Here is an 18,408-nt window from a genome sequence, read left to right as displayed (position 1 = left end):
ATATTAAAATAATATTGAAATATTCAGTAATATTTCATTATTTTGTTCAGGTCTGTCAGTCAGGATCTGGATTTGGGAGCATTTTTCTAGGTTTTTTTTTTTTCTGAGCGAAAGCTGCAAACTGACTCCATGAAAAATAAAAGACAGATTGTTGTATCCCTCTGACTGCTGAATTGGCATTCTTTATTTTATTTCGTTTACAATATTCTATCTGAGCAATTTGTACACTTTCATAGTGACTTTAGGGTCTTTATGGAATAATTCTGGTCTAGGTGACGTGAAGAGCTATAAGGCTAGCTTTTGTTGCAATTATGATGTACTGAAAGAGAAGCTGTAATTTGTAATTTGCAAACTCTTATATAGTGAGGGCAATGGAAGCAATTTCAACAGACTAGACACTCATACCCTTTCTATTACAAGCATCTTACCTGCTAAGAGAAGCCATGTCAAATCTCTTGGGATACAGCAAAGTTCTGAAAGGTAGGTGAGGATGAAGGGAAAACTGACTAAATGTGACTACATTTAAAAAAACCAAAAAGATAGCATTTGCGCAATGCCATTTGAAGCAAAGACCTTACCCGTTAGTCAACCCTGTTAAAAATGCCAAAAACCATAACCTCTGTTTAAACTACTCAGCTTGATTAGTTTCATACCTGCAGCTCCTTTATACTGTGGGCATTCCTTTTTAATATGACCTTCTCTTCCACAGATGAAACAACGTTTTTCTCTTAAGTCTCTGTCTTCCAGGCGCTTCCACTTCTCTGCTGATTGCCTGGGAGTCTTTTCTCTACCAGTTTCCACTATTACCCTTGCTAGTTTCCCCTTTTGAGGTGTACATAGTTGCAACCTTCCCTCCTTGATTGAGCTCTCCTTTTCTGTTGCTTTATTCTGAGTTTCTTTGTCCTCTTTGCTTCTTTTCTCCTTGCTTTCTGTGTACCTCTGATTTTTGATATCTTCGTAATCACGACGCCGTCTTAGCCTGCAGGAGCAGAAAAATGCTGCAGAGTTCATAGGCCTCACATACATACACAGAGTAAAAAAACCCACAAGACCAAGTGCTGTCTACTGACAATAGATATATTTCATGTATTTCTTCAGTGGGTTAAATAAAATGAATTAATGTACTCTTTGACTCTCCTACCAAACAGCGCTACGCTGATGTAACATATATTTAATAATTTAACTCCACAATTAGATTACAATACAGCCTTAAATTCTAATAATTATATCTCAAAAAATATAAACACAACAGAAAATCTGGGTGCTGGAGCTGCAAAGACAGTGGAAGAAAAGAAACACTGAACAAAATGCTAACAAAGTATAAAAAACAGGCCTATAGTTCTATTTTTTTTTTTCTTCTTGTACAATTCAATCACAAATTTCACTTCCTTCCTTCTGGAACTGTGTATATTCACAGTATCTCTAAAAGTCTCTTCTACTGGGAGAAGCTTCTAACATTCTACGTGACTTAAAGATCTAGCAGCGGGGAAACAGCTCCCACTGCCGGACTGGTTTTATTTAACTTCTTTATAATGACCTTGAGAAGGAGACATCAGTGAAACCTCCAAGTCTGAACATGATATGAGGCTCCTTCAGTCAGTCAGATGCAGTGCTAATGACAATCAACTTGAAAATACCTCACAAAACTGAATGAATGGGCAAAAGAATGGCAGGTGAGCTTCAAGGTGAGTTTCCTTTTTTTTAAAAAGGGAAAAAAGGAAGACCTGGGGAACTACAGGCCGGACAGTCTCACCTCTGCCCGGCAAGATCATGGAGCAGATCCTCCTGGAAATTATGCTAAGGCACATGGAAAACAAGGCACAGACTGGTGACAGCCAACATGGCTCCACTAAGGGCAAATCGTGCCTGACAAATTTGGTGGCCTTCCATGACGGGGTTACAGTGTTGAGGGATAAGGGAAGAGCCACTGACATCATCTACCTGGACTTCTGCAAAGCATTTGATACTGTCCTGCACAGCATCCTCATCTCTAAAATGGACAGACATGGATTTGATGGGTAGACCACTCAGTCGATAAGGAATTGGCTGGATGGTTGCGGTCAACAGTTCGATGTCTGTGTGGAGACCAGTGATGGGTGGTGTCCCTCAGGGGTCCATATTGGAACCAGTATTATTTAACATCTTTGCTGGGGACATGAGCAGTGGGATTTAGTGCACCCTCAGCAAGTTTGTGGATGACACCAAGCTGAGTGGTATGGTTTATACTGTAGAGGGAAGGGATGTCATCCAGAGGGACCTGGACAAGCTCGAGAAGTAGGCCCATGTGAACCTCATGAGGTTCAACAAGGCCAAGTGCACCGACTGGGTTGGGGCAATCTCAAACATGGATACAGGCTGGGTGATGAGTGGATTGAGAGCAGCCCTGTGGAGAAGGACTTGGGGATACTGGTGGATGAAAAACTGAATGTGAGCCGGCAACGTGCACTCACAGCCCAGAAAACCAATCCTGGGCTGCATCAAAAGAAGTGTGGCCAGCAGATTGAGGGAGGTGATTCTCCCCCTCTACTCCGCTCTGGTGTACTGTGTCCAGCTCTGGAGTCCTCAGTACAAGACAGACATGGACCTGTTGGATTGGGTAGAGAAGAAGGCCACGAAGATGATCAGGGGGCTGGAGCACCTCCCCTGTGAGAACAGGCTGAGAGAGTTGGAGTTGTTTAGCCTAGGGAAGAGAAAGCTCCGGGGAGACCTTATAGCGGCCTTCCAGTACTTAAAGGGGGCCTACAGGAAAGATGGGGAGGGACTCTTTATCAGGGAGTGATAGGATGGATAAAACACAAAGAACAGGACAGAAGACATCATTTTGTTGCTACATAAAACCATGGTGTACGCACATCTGAGTACTGCATGTTGGTCTGGTCTCCATATTTTAAGAAAGAAGTAGTAGAGTTAGAGAAGGTACAGAGAAAGGCAGCTAAAATAATGAAGAGAGCAAGTGTTTACGAAAGAGATACTAAAAAGGCCAAGACTCTCCAACCTGGAGAGAAGCAAGAGGGTGAACACAATCCTGGCTTACAAAATCATCAAGGCAGTACCATTACTAACTAAATCCCACAAGGCTACACCAACGGAACGCTTATGAAACTAAAATGAGATTGGCTTTAAACAGATGAAAGAAAGTACTACTTTAGACATCAGATAGCATGCTTATGGAACTGGTTGCCATAGAATATTGTTAAGGAAAACAGGAGAATCAGGTTCAGAAAAAAACAAACAAAACGGACAAAATCATAAACAACTCCAGTCCACAAATGAGTACTACCAGACCAAGGCAGATATGTGCTCTAACATCTCTTACACAGCAACTGCAGATGCTGGGGGAATGCATGAAAAGAGATTACAGAAAACAGTGTGCCCTCCATAGACAGCATTTCCTATTGCAATGGCTGGACAGAGGACTCAAATGTATCAGTTGTCTTATTCCGTAAGGCATTTATGTTCTTAGATGCAAAATCCCGTTGTCTTTCGCTCCAATATTGTATAGAACATAGCTGCATATGTGCAATGAACTGGCATTTCACTCCAGAATGCAAGATTAAAAATCCATTGCATCTGAGACAGCAGTTTAGACATTGAGTAGATTTTCACACCACCTTCAGCTTTCTTTATTTTCAAACTATCATCAGCTACTGTACTTCCACTTGCTGAAGTTGAATAAATTCCAAAATTAACAGTCTCAACAATATAAGTTCACAATTCTCTATTGTGTAGCAGAAAGGCTACTTCATCTGATCCTTTTTAGCTACTTACATAAAAGTGCAGGTGATTTTTAATCACAGGTTTTAACATAGACTCTAAACAAAGGTTAGATTTTTCCATTCACCTTACAAGTGAGCACAAAGGCTTTCAAGATTTCATCCTTTTGAATTTTTATTTGCCGATTTTCACTATTTTATAGACATGAAGTCTTTAAAGAGCTTTGTCTTAACTAGGAAAAAAATCAATGGATCAGTTTTGAGTTTAGACAGTTCATAATATGAAGAGCGGGTAGATCAGTTTAGCATTCATTTGTTACAAGAAGAGAGTTGCTGAATTTTGGACATCTGGTTACTCAGGATCAGGAACCCTTCTCTTGGATGTAAAACAAGACATTGTTCTCATATGTGTGTGCTTAAGAAAAATAATGCTGTGACATTCTTGTCTTGCTTTTTGACATGAATTGCATGATTCTGTGAACGTGACAAAAATGCGTCTTGCTGGGAGCAGCAGGATTCTAGAAGTAGAAGCTATTAAATGAAAATATATAAAATGCTTTCGTGAGTGCTTTTCACAGCACACAGCTATTCAGCTCTGCATTTAGATTCTCTTTGACTACTGATTTCCTATATAATGAAGTGCAGAGTCAGCATTACTGCCTTAAGCTAAGTAGTTTTGCAGCCTTGTATGAAAAGATTCTGTTAAAAAACACTACAGATGATGCTGGCAAAAGTTAAGTAGTGACTCAACACAAACCAAAAATTTAAAAAACCAACATCATCCACCACTGGTATTGATACATTTTCATTTCAACAGTAAAGGAAATAATCTGCAGCATGTACAAGTTTTGCTTTAGCATTACTATCCTAATCTTTCTTCTAAACAAACCTAAGGAAACGTTCCACACAGATGCCAAAACTATACTCACTTTCTTCTCATGGGACAATCTTTCATGAAATGGCCAATTTTACCACAAATTCTGCAACATCTATCATTTGGTGCCAATTCTCCTTCCGTTAGTACCTCTGGATCAAAAAAGTACTCCTGAAGAAGAAATCATGCATTTAAAATGAAAATCCATACACTTGGGAATCAAGACAGATAAGCAAGTGTTAAACAGCAGTTAAGAGTCACAGAGAAGAATAAACCTTTTATGTGTAGCTGAACTCCTGAAAGACCTGATGAGATTAACTGGCCACTGCCCTCTTCTTTACAGGCAGTCTGCTGATCACCAGGTCCGCAAGCTCTTTTTTAAAACTGCAGTTTTAAGAAATGTTAAGCTGGTTTTGATAGGGACTAAAATATGTAAGCCCGTACAATGAAGCTCTGACTTGATTAGTATCCTGCATGCCAACACACTTTAGATGCAAACAACATGAAAACAGTACTCAGTACTAACTCCTACAAAGATTTTGAGAGTACTGTTGAAATTTAAGAGAGAAGAGCTAAAGAGAGTGTAACCATACTGCTGCAAATAGTAATTTATACATCCAAGAGCATGCACATACTGCTTGTAGAAGCAACTTACCATTTTTGACGGATATTCTTTAGGAAATATTTTTATAGGGGTACCGAATACCCTTCTGCCATTGATAAAAGCCTTCATTATAAAATTTGTCACTGGGGAAGAAAAAAAAAAAAAGGAAAAACATCATCCAAACATCAAACAAGCCAATAAAATAAGATCTAAGACAAGATCTTCGCTTCGTATCCAAATTTGTTAACAGGAGACTTACTTTTTCTTGACAATCCAGCTCCAAGATTGTGGTTCAAGTCAAATGGGTCTGTACAAAAAGCATTACAGGCATTACTCAAGTCCAGGACAAGACCAGCGATGTATACATATACATGAACAATCCAAGGCAGCTACTCCCGACGCAGAATTAATATACTGAACTTGAACTGTTTGCAAATTTATTGAAAAGAAATTAACTCAATGGACAAAGGATCACAGCCGTCCAGCTCTGAACTGAGTGAAGTATTGTAAAAGAGTAAGTTGACTGCAGGCGAGAGAGTAGAAATCCTTTCCATGAAAGTCATATGGGTCAGAAAGTGGTTTAGGGAACATTTCTAAAACTTCATTTTCTTGATAGAGGCCATGGTATTACTTAACAGTGTAATCTATACACAAGATTAAATTGGTCATGTAAATACGGATTCAGCTAAACTTAGTATTTGTGAGAAAACCTCAATTGCATTACAGCTAATTTCTTTTCCAAAGGATTTGGTTAAATCTATGTTTCTGTCAGTTACTGTCATCATGAAAAGTATGAAGTCTGCTTTGCAGCTTCTTTTCAGTAGACGGAGGAAAAAACCCTAAGAATAATTTTTAGCACTACTGAAACTCATTGGGAATTTTGCTATGATTTCAAAACATTAGCAAATAACAACTTATAATCTAGTAATAGAAATATAAATAAACCTTGTGGAAAGACCAAATTTTTCATGTGGGCATTAAAGAAATTCCACACAATCAAGTACTTCACACGCTTTTACCTTCAATTACAATGTATTTGGAGGTCCACTGCTTCTTGAAAGTTGTAAGCAGATTTTTTCTCCTAATGCAAATGACATGCTCTTTAAAATCAAATTCTTCTGTGTAGAAACGGAGAAGTCCCAGCCATAGTTGCCCAACAGATTCAGTGTTTTTGCCACAGTCTGGCCAAACAACTGACTGAAAATGACAGGAATATTTTTACGTCCAGTACTTACATTGAGAAAAATAATTTTCATAACTTGGAAACTCAAACAATGTAAGTCTTATTTTATAAAGAAACGCAATTGAGTTGCAACAGAATACCTCCCTTCCTTTCATAATTGGTATTAGTAATCCAATATTGATTTTAAAATATTTTTAATAATATTAACAACAAAAGTGGAGAATTAATAAAACTTCAACATTAGGTTTTGCCTGTTATAAAAAAAAAAAATCATTAATTCACTTTATGTGCCTATTTAATAGAAAATTATTCAACGGGATTAACCAGCTATGTCTAGATATGCAGCTGGTATTTGTAGGAGTTATCTCCACCCAGTAATGTGACACACAGAGCAACTAATCATCATCAACACCTTAAAATAATTTTTTTAATCTATTTTTTCAGATTTTGCAGATTTTTTTTCACAGATGAATTACAACCAACAATATTCTTAAAGCTTTACAGTATGGGATTGGGATTTTCAAAGCAATAGCTACTCCACCTCCATTTCTGTATTCAACCACCATACTTGAGGACAATTTTTCTTAAAAGGAATTCTTTTTCATTTGCAAAGCTACAGGTAACACAATTTCAAATTAATCTTTCTGATTTACTCACCAACTCCTCTATCTTATCAAAGAAATAAACGTTCCAGCCATCAACTAAAATTTCAGGCTTTTTTGGTTCTTTGTAGATCTGAAAGCATAATATTAAACTCATTAGAAGAGCCCTTCAGATTCAGCACTGACATTCTTCTGCTCAATACTGTGTACAGATACTTGTTTCTTTCTTGATATACTGTACCTCTTGAAGAACAGGGATGACAGGTGGATTTCTCTGTTGAAGAAAATAAAGCACCATAAGAGTATATGCATAAGAAGAAAGGCTACCTCGAGATGCATCTCCAATGTCACATATCTAGAAAAAGAAATATTATTTGTATCTTTTATGGTTATCATCTCTTGCTGCAGGCACTACTGCTTCTAGAATATCTGAAATATACTTACCTTCGTAAAGACTTTCATTGTGTAACACAGATATTTTACTCTAGGATCAATGGCTGCATATGCTGACAGGAGTCTTGTGTTATGCAAGGCCTATAAAAATAAGAAAGTCATATGGAAAATACAGGAGCTCTGAAGAAATCATGGAATAAGCTGAAAACACGAAAAACAAAAACTCTAAGTTGTGTGCTCAAGAAATGCAGATGTGAAGCCCTACATAGCAGAATATTGAGAAAGGAAGCATTCAACACTGAGGTTATCACCTGCTCTGTTAAAAAGCTGATCAACACACTTAATCTCTGCAGAAGTGGTACAAAGCAGCATTCACAGAACAGCATTTCAGAAAGGGAAGCATTAATCTACTACTGCATTTTCAAAATATTTAGTAGAAGGTAGGTTCTTGAACTAAGAGATTTGAGCCCAGAAATGTGAGAGCTATCAACTGACCCATATGGATGCGTAACTTCAAGAAGAAAACTCTCAGACTCACCTTTGGTGGTGGTTGAGGTATCTTCCTCAAGACCCCCCTTGAGCTCATACAAAAACTTAAGAAAGTTTAATACTTGGCTCTAAAACTTTCTTTCCTTTGATGTTTCAAGGAAGTGGCTTTTGAAGTTCAGAGACATTGAAAAAAACCCAAAACTTGTTTCTAAAATATTTAGCCAAGAACTTGTGTTTTTTTGTAAATTCTAACACATGTTCCAGTTCAGGCAAGCTGGGTTCAAAATCACTATTCCAGGTCTCAAGGCTAAGCAAAAGCCATGACAGCAAGTGGGGTGTGGGACAGCTAAAGTTACATTACTTTGTCTTTCTCATTTACCGAAACAACTAAACCACTTTTTCTTACTATGATTGAGGAACTAGTATATTTTCTTAGAGAAGTGACAAGTCTGAAGTTGCAATTGTGCAACTGACTCCACTCATAGTCAAGTAAAAACAGGTTGTTCGGAAATCTAAAACTGCAATAGGTAATTGGAAACAGTTGATTATTGAGCCTCAACAAAAAAATCACTTCAATCGCAAGAAGCAGACCCACATTTTTCTGTTAAAAAAAAAAAAACAAACCAGAAAGGAATTAACCTTACCAGAGTATTATATAAACTGATGTCTACTTCAAGACCACTTCTGACATGGAAAAATTTGACAATCGGGACTTTAGCAGTTGTTATAGGCAAGACATTTCTTAAACCTAGGATGAAATGTTTAATTACTGAATGACTGAATACTGTAACAGTATCAAATGCTCTACAAATAACTCCAAACTGTAGTAAAAAGGCTACAAAATAAAATCTTAGTTGATACCAAAATCGTATTTCAGTTATATTTTAATATTGATTTTAGGCATTTCTCAAACATGATTAATCTGCTAAATGTAGTATATACAAATACACGTTTAGCCCCCCAATAAAACAAAGATCAGTCTAAATGTTACAGAAAAATAAGCTTAAGAGATCATTGATAGTTCACGCCAATTATATTAAATTCATGTGAGACACACCAAAACAAGCACTATAAAATGATAATTTCTTGTAGAAAAAACAGAATTCCCACTGCAAACTTGTATCAGCCTACCATTCACTATTAAGTTATTAGGCACTGAACATACAAATACAACATAACTACTAACTTGAAGCCTCAAGCTTTAACTTAAGGTTTGTTCTTATGCACAATTTAGATTATAAATATATTATCTGACCAATTCAGATGTGGTCCTGTAACATTATAACCTCAAAGACCTACATGTGTAAACACGTGCAAACAAAAATAAATCCCAATGTTCACAAGATATAACCTCACTCTTACTAACATTAAGCTCTTCAATAGAGTTTTATCTTTAATGATTTTCATCTACAGTGCCCCAGAACATTCTCACTGCAGCCACTGAAGTCATATGAACAGAACCGCTTATTTTAATTTTCAAGAAAGTTACCTGACTGTTTCTTGAGAACTTTTGCTAAATCTTCAATGATTCTGATGCAATCAAGTCCCTAAGACATTAAGAAAAAAAGTTGAAAGTTGTATCTGCTACAAGTATTTCAGGCAAACCTCTTATTTCTTGCCATTAAGCTTAAAGCTGTATAATTGAGTTTTATATTATACAGAACTATGTGAATACCAGAAATTGTTTCAAAATAGCACTTGTAAAATCAACAGTAGATAGTGTCTTAACATAGGCTTATAAAAAGTTTATATTAGGCATGAGAGGAGATTGATGTCCTTTTCCACTGTCTCCCATTCTAGTTGTTTATGCTACAAAGCATGTTATTTATTTGCACAGCTAATGTTAGAAGTAATGGTAATGCAGAATTCAGAAGAAAACTGATTACTGAGAGTAGTTCTTAAACTCATGCCTAGACCAACAGTAAAACCCCCTAAAATAATCTGCCTTTGTGGCACTGATTTGTGTTTTCTTCTAATCTGAAAAGCTTTTCTAAAAGAATAAATTTTTTACACTATATACACAATATAATCATAAAATTTTGCATTTATTAAAAAAAAAAATTTCAAAATACCTCGGCAGTTTCCAGCCCATCCATTGTCATACAGATATCAAGGTCACTTTCTTTGAATCCAAAGCCATTTTTTGAGGAGCCAAACAAATTCAGCTTGGTTCCTGTAAGAGATGTGATGGGTTATAAACACATATCGACAAACAATCTCAAATAGCTTCAAACCACTGCATGTCTTTAATACAGGCAAGAAAACATTACTATCTTTCTATGGTACATCAAAACTTATTTTCTTATCAACTTTGATGATGAGGAAAGAAGCTCTACTTTTATTGGTTCAAATGAGCAGCCTGACAGATCCAGAAACAAGTCAGGTTTTCCAATAATTAAATCATCAGCATGCAGGTCTTGAAATCTGATAAAATATGTAAGACTGCTCTCTATAGAGATTTTCAGGATAAGGGACTTATCTGTCCACATACCAGGCTCCAGCCAAAAAATCTTTTGCTAATTTTAAAAGACTGAAGTCCAGGTGTTACAGGTAAGAACTCCAGAAACAAAGAAACAAAAAATTCAAATACCTAAGCTCTGCGGATAGGTCAGATGCTGTGCCTGTATTTTTAAATATTCCAAAGCCAGTAAGTTTCAGTAGGAAGGACTACAAAAAGCTTGCTGTTTGTAAGAGCAGATACAACAAGAAGTCTGGCTAATGAATAAGGCTAAAATAACAATTATTAAAACTGTTCCACTACTGCTTTGATGGTTTTCTCCTTAACATGCCATTATTCCTTCCCACCAATGTGTTGTATATATGACTAAGTCAAAAAAGACTTAAACCAAAGCCTTGAAAGACTTAAAACAGAAATTAATGTAATGAAGTATAGCAATGTTGAGCAACAATACAGGTTAAATGTTCAAAATGAAAGTGTTTATAATGATTATATGATATGTTTTCTTGGAAAACACTAAAATATGAACACACCAAAGTATACATATAACGCTAGAACTGGCTATTTACCTGGGAAATCCTGTCTAATGAAGTTTTCCAAGTTTTGTCTTATATGTTCCCGAGCCTGATCCTCTACAATATTTGGAGCAAAATCATCTTAAAAAAAACCAGACAACAATTCAGGCAAACTGATCTGTAGAAATAGTAAGCAGCAAAGATTCAAATTTAAAAAGTGAAGGGTTTACAGCGGGGGCAGGGGGAGAGAAAAAGCAAGAGAAGATTCACATGTGATGGAAAGAAAGCAAGGATGAAGTAGAAGAGAAATACCTGTTCAAAGAAAAACATTAATTAGAGAAATAATGCATTTTGTCTGGTCAGAAATGGTGAGAGAGAAATGAGGAAAGTTGAGTCACTCTGAAAAGAACAAAAGTGGGTAAGTGTTACAAAACAGTATTTTGACTCCATTTTTTTTACAATACTGAAGTCTTTGTTCACTAAAAATCACAAGTTAAGGAACAGTAATGAAATTCAAAGTAGACAGAAATTAAAAGTATCAGTCAAAAAACCTACCCCAAATTAAACTCTTAGAAATTATATTAAGATGCCTAAATGAATAATCAGACAGTCAGTGTGTGGAAGATAAACCTAAACATTTTGTATTTCTCTAGATACAAACTACTCAGTAGTCCAATTAAAGCCCTTAAAAATCTTAGAATTGTATCTAAGAGAGTTGGATGCTGTGTAGCAAATATACTGCCATGCTTTATAACACCATTAGCCTGTGGTTATTTAATTATTTTTTGCAATTCTTTTTCTACCGCACAACAATATTCAAAGGAAAAAACTTACAGTAACATTGGACACAAACTTGATCTAGAATAACTGAAAATTTGGGTGTCAGCGATGGCAGTGGGTCAAGCTCAATTTTCTTGAAGTCTTCTGGACAATCCCTCTTTAAATGACCTTCCCGTTTGCACAAGCTACATACTACTGTAGGAGACTGCATGAACAGAAAGCAAGATTGGTTTTAAAAACTATAATGCTTTAAGGAATTTGAGCTACACTTTCATATAACTGATAATAGAACATAAGCAACAGCTTGCTTACCTTGCCCTTTGTAAAAGCCGGTTTACTGAATTCATAAAAGAGTTCAGATTCTAAACACTGTTCTATTGCTGTGTTCTCTTCAAAAAGGCTTCCCTTCTGAGTGAGATCCTCTTGACTCAAATTGATCCTCAGAAGTCCATCCACATTTTCTTTGAAATGTTTGTCCTCATATTTATTGGGGATGGAAAAATCTTCTTCCTCCTCTGACAGTGCATCATCGTCTCCAGATCCAGTGTATGTGTTATCTAGTTCATCTCCAGCTCTTATGATACCACCACCCTCTTTCTGGTTTAGAAGACTCGGTTCTTCCTCCTCTTCCTCCTCATCACCCCAGTTAATAATTTGGGGTATTTGAGTCTGTGCTGAACATATGAATTTTTTGGGGGATTCATCCAGTTCATCAGTACCTTCAGTGCTCTCCTCATCAATGTTGATCTTGTCATCTGTTATACCACTGCACTCTAAACCAAACTCATCACTCTCTGTAAGTGCAGCATTTTGAAAACCTTCTAAGTCTGAAGTACTACATGTCTCTATATCATGCTCATTGACTGTAACAGGGAGATCTCCACTATCACTATCTTCATCTATTCCCTGCTCAGCAGTCAAGATGTTATTCCATCTTCTTTTTTGTTGTTCATGTTCTTCCTCTTCCTCCTCTTCTTCCTCTTCATTTCCACTCTCTGTCTCTTCACAACTTTGTTTAAAATCCTCATTATCTCCAGAAATAACTTCCTCAATTATACAGTCTGAATCTTCAAAGGCCATTCCCAAATGACTTCTATCATCAGCCAGTTCTTCTTCTGTGAAGCTTTCTGAGCCATCACACAGTTTTGAAGGATCAATTCTATGTGCCTGGGGCGTACCTGTAGTCTCCGTTACACAGTCTTCCACTTCGGCTGTGTTTGTTCTACCATCCGAGTTTTGCAACTCAGAATTTTCATGCTTTATAGCATCTTTTCCATGGTCCAGCATTTGGGATTTTTCCTCATTGGTATCTGGAGAGGATTTTTTGCTTAATTTTGCACTTTTTTTGTGAGGCAAGGCAAAATATTTGTAAGTTGCTCTCAAGCAGTGAAGAATATACTCGTACACTAGCTGGCTGTTCAGAGTTCTTGCCACATTCCTTTTGACTGAATATGGGTCTAGTAGAAAGAATTAAGCCAGCAATGCAGGAGTTAAATTTAAAAAAAACCAAACACTTACATTCTTACAAAATTTGAATATGCTACTGTTAGTTACTCTAAAACATTGTATAGGGACTACGAATTGTGCTGAAGACAATTTTTAAGTCCACTTAATTACTTTTGATAACATTGAAAAAAATACCCAAGAGAAATATTACTTAAATTGATTTTTTTCAAAACATATTCTGCTATATCATTGGGAATCACAGTCCAATATTGAAAACATTTAAGTTATTACACACAATGTCAATAGCCAAGTCAGTACCCTAGAACATTAAAGTAACAGTTCTTTGAAGTTTGTTGATATATATACCTTCCACAGCAATGCGCTTTTTAGGCCAGTCCTTTGATTCACGAGACACTGTTTCTTTGAGTCGAATGCTAATGACCAAATCAGCCATATTGAACTCCAAGGCGTAGAAACGAAGCAGTTCTACCCAGAGCTGACCAGCAGGTGCTGAACACTGCTGTCCTGAACCAAATACTAAAGGAACCTGTCAATTACAGACGAAAAGCTTAAATAATATTTAATGTACAGGTGTTTAGCTGTTACACTTCCTTGTACAAAAATTATAGTTACTTCTGTACTCCTGCAATTGCAATAAAAACGGCAATTAAAAATTGGAATAGATAGCATAAACTCAGATTATAAAACTTCAAAATGAAAGACTGCAGCAATGGTAAAGAATAGCACCAATGATTAATTACCATTGCTTATTTAAGTGCTTATGCCATAATTTATAGATTTCCAAGAAAATATCACATCTAATCTAATTGGACAGAATGGATTACAATAGCCTATTTTTTAGCAAAGCCTAAGCTGTATTGATAAATGTCATAACATGCAATCATATAGTGATACTGTTTCTTGCAAATTTGTTATAAAATAAATAATTTGTAAGAATAGTTCAAAGCTAAGAAGAAATATTTTTCATATGTTTAACCTAATTCTGAGATAAAATTGCTTCAACTGTATAAACTGTATTCTCCCCTGATTAAAACCCAGGGTGTTATCAAAGAGTTTGAAATAACACCTAGTTTCCTGCTAGCTTCTTAGCACCAAGAGGTGAGCATAGTAACCATGGTATCAAGCAGTCATGCAACCTCTTTGTTCAGCTCATGGTTTTGCAACATAAACACAAAACAAAAATAGAAGATGGTTCTTTTTTCAAGAACAGCAATCACTGCTAGACCACTAAATTAAATGGTTCGGACCTTGCCCTTTCTAGGGGAAGTTTCTTGTGGCAAATCAGAATCATCAGTGGGGTTATGCTCCCAAACCACAGCATCGTTCTCGACTTCTTTCAGATGAAAATTAGTTAATTTGTTTGATGAGAATCCTCCAATCTAAAGGAAATAGAAAAAGGAACATACAGCTAAACATCATGTGAACTTTAAATCTTCCCCCCTCATGGTAGTAAGCCAAAACAGAACAAAGTTTAAAAATAACTGTTCCAGGCCTAGAATATGCTCCAATCTGCTTCTTTCTTCTCCCTATGCTTCTCTACGAAAAGCTCTAAAGAGTTCAGTGCTTTTGGAAGGATATCCATATGTCATAGAACCTTGTCTTTGCACATTACACAAGCATAAATATGTATTTTTTAATTATATGGCCATTTACTATAGGACCTCATTCAGTGCAAAGAGCGGAGAGGCTTTGGGAATGAGTCAGTCATGTACTGAAGGAAATTGTTAACTGCAAGGCCCATGTAAGTGGTTATGGAAACTGGAACACGCACACTAAATATAACATGTGACTATAAGAATAAAAATGGGTGCCATGAATATAACACCTGATGGTGTCCTGGAGAACTGGATTCTGGATTTCTGTCCATAATACAACTCCTGATATTAAGATATATTTCAGCTTCTAAACCCAAGAAATACATGCTCTAAACCCCTAGTCTGATCCCTTGGGCAGATATCACACCAGTGTGCTCTCCAACTGTGGTCTACATTTTTAAGAATTAGATGTCAAAATCCAAGACATTGTTTTGAGATGTAGCTACATGAATTCAGAGTTCTCAAGAGTCTGGAAGAAAGGCTGAAGGAATGAGGAAGTAGGTTGTTATGAAGTGCATTATTCAATGCCTAGCTCTCCTCACTCACAAAAGGGGCAACAGAGCACTTAATTCAATGACTAGGATTGTGAATTGCATCCTTACAGCCAAGCACACAAAGGTTACCTGTAATCTGGCTGAATTCACATTCTTTCTGAATTCTGCAGAAATGGCTGGCTTATGGCTTGCTCAGAATAGCAAGAAGCTGACAGGTTACACACCACCACAAGTGATTGGTCCTCTCATTCATACTATTCAGTGTACTAACACACATACCCATGATCCCAAATAGACAGGTAGAAAAGGTTCTTTCCTCTGTTGTAGAAAGAAAATCACCATTAAAGCGAACACATAAGGTGACAAGCCTCCCTCTTCAGGACGATCAACACAGCACAACTGTAAAAATAAATAGTGCAGTCATTGAAGTTTCAAGTGATACTGCGAAAAATATTCTTTTAGTTACTGTTCCAAAGTCTGTCACATTAAATACTGACAGAAACTCAGACATTTTTGACCTCTTGGGAGATGGACTTTGTTATCAAGGCCTGCATATTTACTGGAGTCATGTTATTACCATAATATTTGCAGTGTAAGAGCCATAGGATGCAGACTGGCAAAACAGACAGCATACAGCACATTTGCAAAAATGATGACTCATTTTACATAGATATAGTACGAGCCAAAAGTTTTTCAATGTTTTTCTTAAATCATATTTTAATTGCAGGCACACAAAGTTTTGGAACAAGTTATTTTCATTCACAAGAAAGTTTTCATCTACATATGGAAACAAGCAGCTTTTTCTTTCATTTTTTTCATGATGGATTATGTTTATTGGAAACTGGTAATTCCATTTCATATACGTTCCTCTGACTTGTTTGGTAACAGAGCAGGATACTTACAGTCTGCATGCCACTGGCTGAAGCCTAAAATTCCACTTTTGAAATTTAGTGGAACATTATAACACACAAACGATAGTTGTATCATCTAAATTTTTTATAAATTGTAAATTTTATAAATATCCTTTTTCCAATTCTTTTTCTAAAGACAGTTTCAACAACTGTTTTCTAAACCATACGTACAGTCTTACCAGCATAATATCAATGTTCATTCAGTATTTATTCACAGATGGGGGAATATAAATGACTCTTACCTTTGCCCAGTACCTGAACGCAATCACTAAAGGTACTACAGTAGGTTCCAGTTTTCCAAGTGTAGCCAAATGGTTTGTTGTCAGACAAGCATTCTCATTCCCTGCACTCACTTTACACATAAGGCCACTAAAACCCAAAAAAGAAACAAAGTAAAAGATCTTGGAGGTTTTGCAAGAACAGCAGTAGCTCAGACGACATCTCACAAAACACTGTAGCAGAAGGCTGTAAGGAAAGACTTAACAGCCTCTCAAAGACACCGTATCTACATTAAAGGGAGCATGGAAAACCAATTTGATTTATGGTTAGGTTGAAAATATCTGCATTATAATGTTCTATAAAAGTGTTTTCAAATACAACTCAAATTTAAGTATTTGTTTCTAATGATATTAATTCACCGAACTAAAAAAAAATTACAGTACCAATTTCCTTCATGAATCAAGAACATCTTCCCATACCACACCCATCAGAAAACAGTTTCTATGCTGTTTCCACAGCACAAGAAACATTTTCAAACAGTGAAAGATCAAGGTAGCAGCAAATAACTGGTAATATTTCTGTATCAGTAGCTGTTGATAGAACGTTTCATGAATCTTAAGCGATATCCATTAAATGGGCAAAAAAAAAAAGTCTTTCACTTGTTCTCAAAATACTGGTGAAGTTAAGCAAGCTGATCTTGCCCTTACAGAAACCCATAATTTAATATGGTATCTACATTACCTATAAGGAAGGAAAGTTTCTGCTTAAGCAGTTATCCCAAATGGAAGGGTAAGGGTACATGCTGGAAGCCATAATGGTTGAAGGGATTGGGAAATACACAGCTGAGGACAGAACAACCCTTACCCTCTTATTCTAGGCTAGGAATGACTTGCCCATAAGTGTTAATTTGTTTCAAGATCCATGGAACTGTAATAATTTAGTACAGAAACGTCATTTTTCAGATGTTGGTACATATAATTTACATTGCTATATACTATTAGAACACACAAAGTGACAACCGAGACCTTTGCTTTTCTCTGCACACCACCACTGGTATTCTAGCATGGAAATCTGCATCAACTTCCGTAAAAGATTCTAGGGGGGAGAAAGAAAACGAAGAAGCTGTGTTAAGCATGGTGTTGACAAAAAATCTGTTGAACTGGATGCAACTAGAGGAGTACAGCTAGAAGCTCAACTTCTTAATAAAATGACTAATTTTGAGACAAATAACTCAGTATATCTGATAGATTAACCCTGTCACTCTTTTAAAGCAAGTTTTTCATATGTGATGGGAAGAGTATGGTCTGTACAATAAGCACTGTTAAGAAAATACTCAAGAAAAAAGGAACTTTTGAAAATTCATATACAGAGTAGGTATAATTAAGCAGGTATATTTTTGGTTAAGTGCTGGATTCAGACAGACCAATGACATCTATAAAACAGTATTAGTGTGAAAGATGAAAAAAACCAGAGCTTTATGTCAGTACTAGACAGAAAGAAAATATCCAAGTTATTTTATCTGATAATCTAGAAATGCTCTATGTAAGTATAGAACATGCTTGCTGACATGATGTAATGTCTTCTTGCTATGCTTAATTTTTTATTTTGTCCTCTTATTCTTTATATAGGTTTCCAAATACAAGTCATTTACATTTTTATCTTAACACTAAAAAATTACAGATGCCACTGCAGTCCTTTCTCCAAGTGGAGTTTATTAATCTAAACTGGGCTTACCTTTTAATGCCTTACTGTTTCACTGGGCCAGGTAAAGAGGAAACTATGAAACAATTTTAGATACCCAACTCAAAAATTCTGAAATGACAAGGTTTTTATGATCTTACCTAGCCATTTGGACACCTGACTTCTTTGAAAAACATCTTGCTTTTGCCACTGGGGTACCTCAAACACCTAATGCTCTGTCCCTGTATCTTCTGACTCACAGAAAAAGGGTTTGCGCAGGATGCAAATACTCCTTGCTTTCAAAACACATTAGAGATCCTAACTTCTTATGGGATCTAGGTCGTCATTCCTCCAGTCTGGTTGAACAATAATCCCATTCTCAAGGACTATAATGGTCATTTGACCAGACAAGAAGATGCACATACAATGCG

At 36.4% G+C, this 18,408-nt stretch overlaps 1 protein-coding gene across 3 annotated transcripts in view; it reads right to left on the bottom strand.

Annotated features, from left to right (window-relative positions):
• ZCCHC6 (zinc finger, CCHC domain containing 6) overlaps positions 1–18,408 on the bottom strand; it is a 31,073-nt gene that overhangs the window by 2,884 nt on the left and 9,781 nt on the right. For 2 of the 3 annotated variants that reach the window (XM_009583260.1, XM_009583268.1), the window contains exons 7-25: positions 17,323–17,392; positions 16,321–16,447; positions 15,447–15,566; positions 14,326–14,457; positions 13,424–13,604; positions 11,924–13,068; positions 11,666–11,816; positions 10,886–10,972; positions 9,931–10,031; positions 9,348–9,405; positions 8,503–8,606; positions 7,421–7,510; positions 7,218–7,331; positions 7,032–7,109; positions 6,211–6,388; positions 5,451–5,498; positions 5,243–5,334; positions 4,643–4,758; positions 654–979 (exon numbers count right to left, since the gene is read on the bottom strand). In XM_009583260.1, coding sequence (XP_009581555.1) covers positions 654–979; positions 4,643–4,758; positions 5,243–5,334; positions 5,451–5,498; positions 6,211–6,388; positions 7,032–7,109; positions 7,218–7,331; positions 7,421–7,510; positions 8,503–8,606; positions 9,348–9,405; positions 9,931–10,031; positions 10,886–10,972; positions 11,666–11,816; positions 11,924–13,068; positions 13,424–13,604; positions 14,326–14,457; positions 15,447–15,566; positions 16,321–16,447; positions 17,323–17,392 — 3,318 coding nt within the window. The remainder of the gene's footprint in view (positions 1–653; positions 980–4,642; positions 4,759–5,242; positions 5,335–5,450; positions 5,499–6,210; positions 6,389–7,031; positions 7,110–7,217; positions 7,332–7,420; positions 7,511–8,502; positions 8,607–9,347; positions 9,406–9,930; positions 10,032–10,885; positions 10,973–11,665; positions 11,817–11,923; positions 13,069–13,423; positions 13,605–14,325; positions 14,458–15,446; positions 15,567–16,320; positions 16,448–17,322; positions 17,393–18,408) is intronic. The other variant, XM_009583275.1, reaches the window with a different exon arrangement.

The sequence above is a fragment of the Fulmarus glacialis genome, unplaced genomic scaffold (assembly GCF_000690835.1).
Source record: "Fulmarus glacialis isolate BGI_N327 unplaced genomic scaffold, ASM69083v1 scaffold16230, whole genome shotgun sequence".
In the NCBI taxonomy this organism is placed as follows: Eukaryota; Metazoa; Chordata; class Aves; order Procellariiformes; family Procellariidae; genus Fulmarus; species Fulmarus glacialis.
This window is presented reverse-complemented; position numbering and strand designations above follow the sequence as displayed.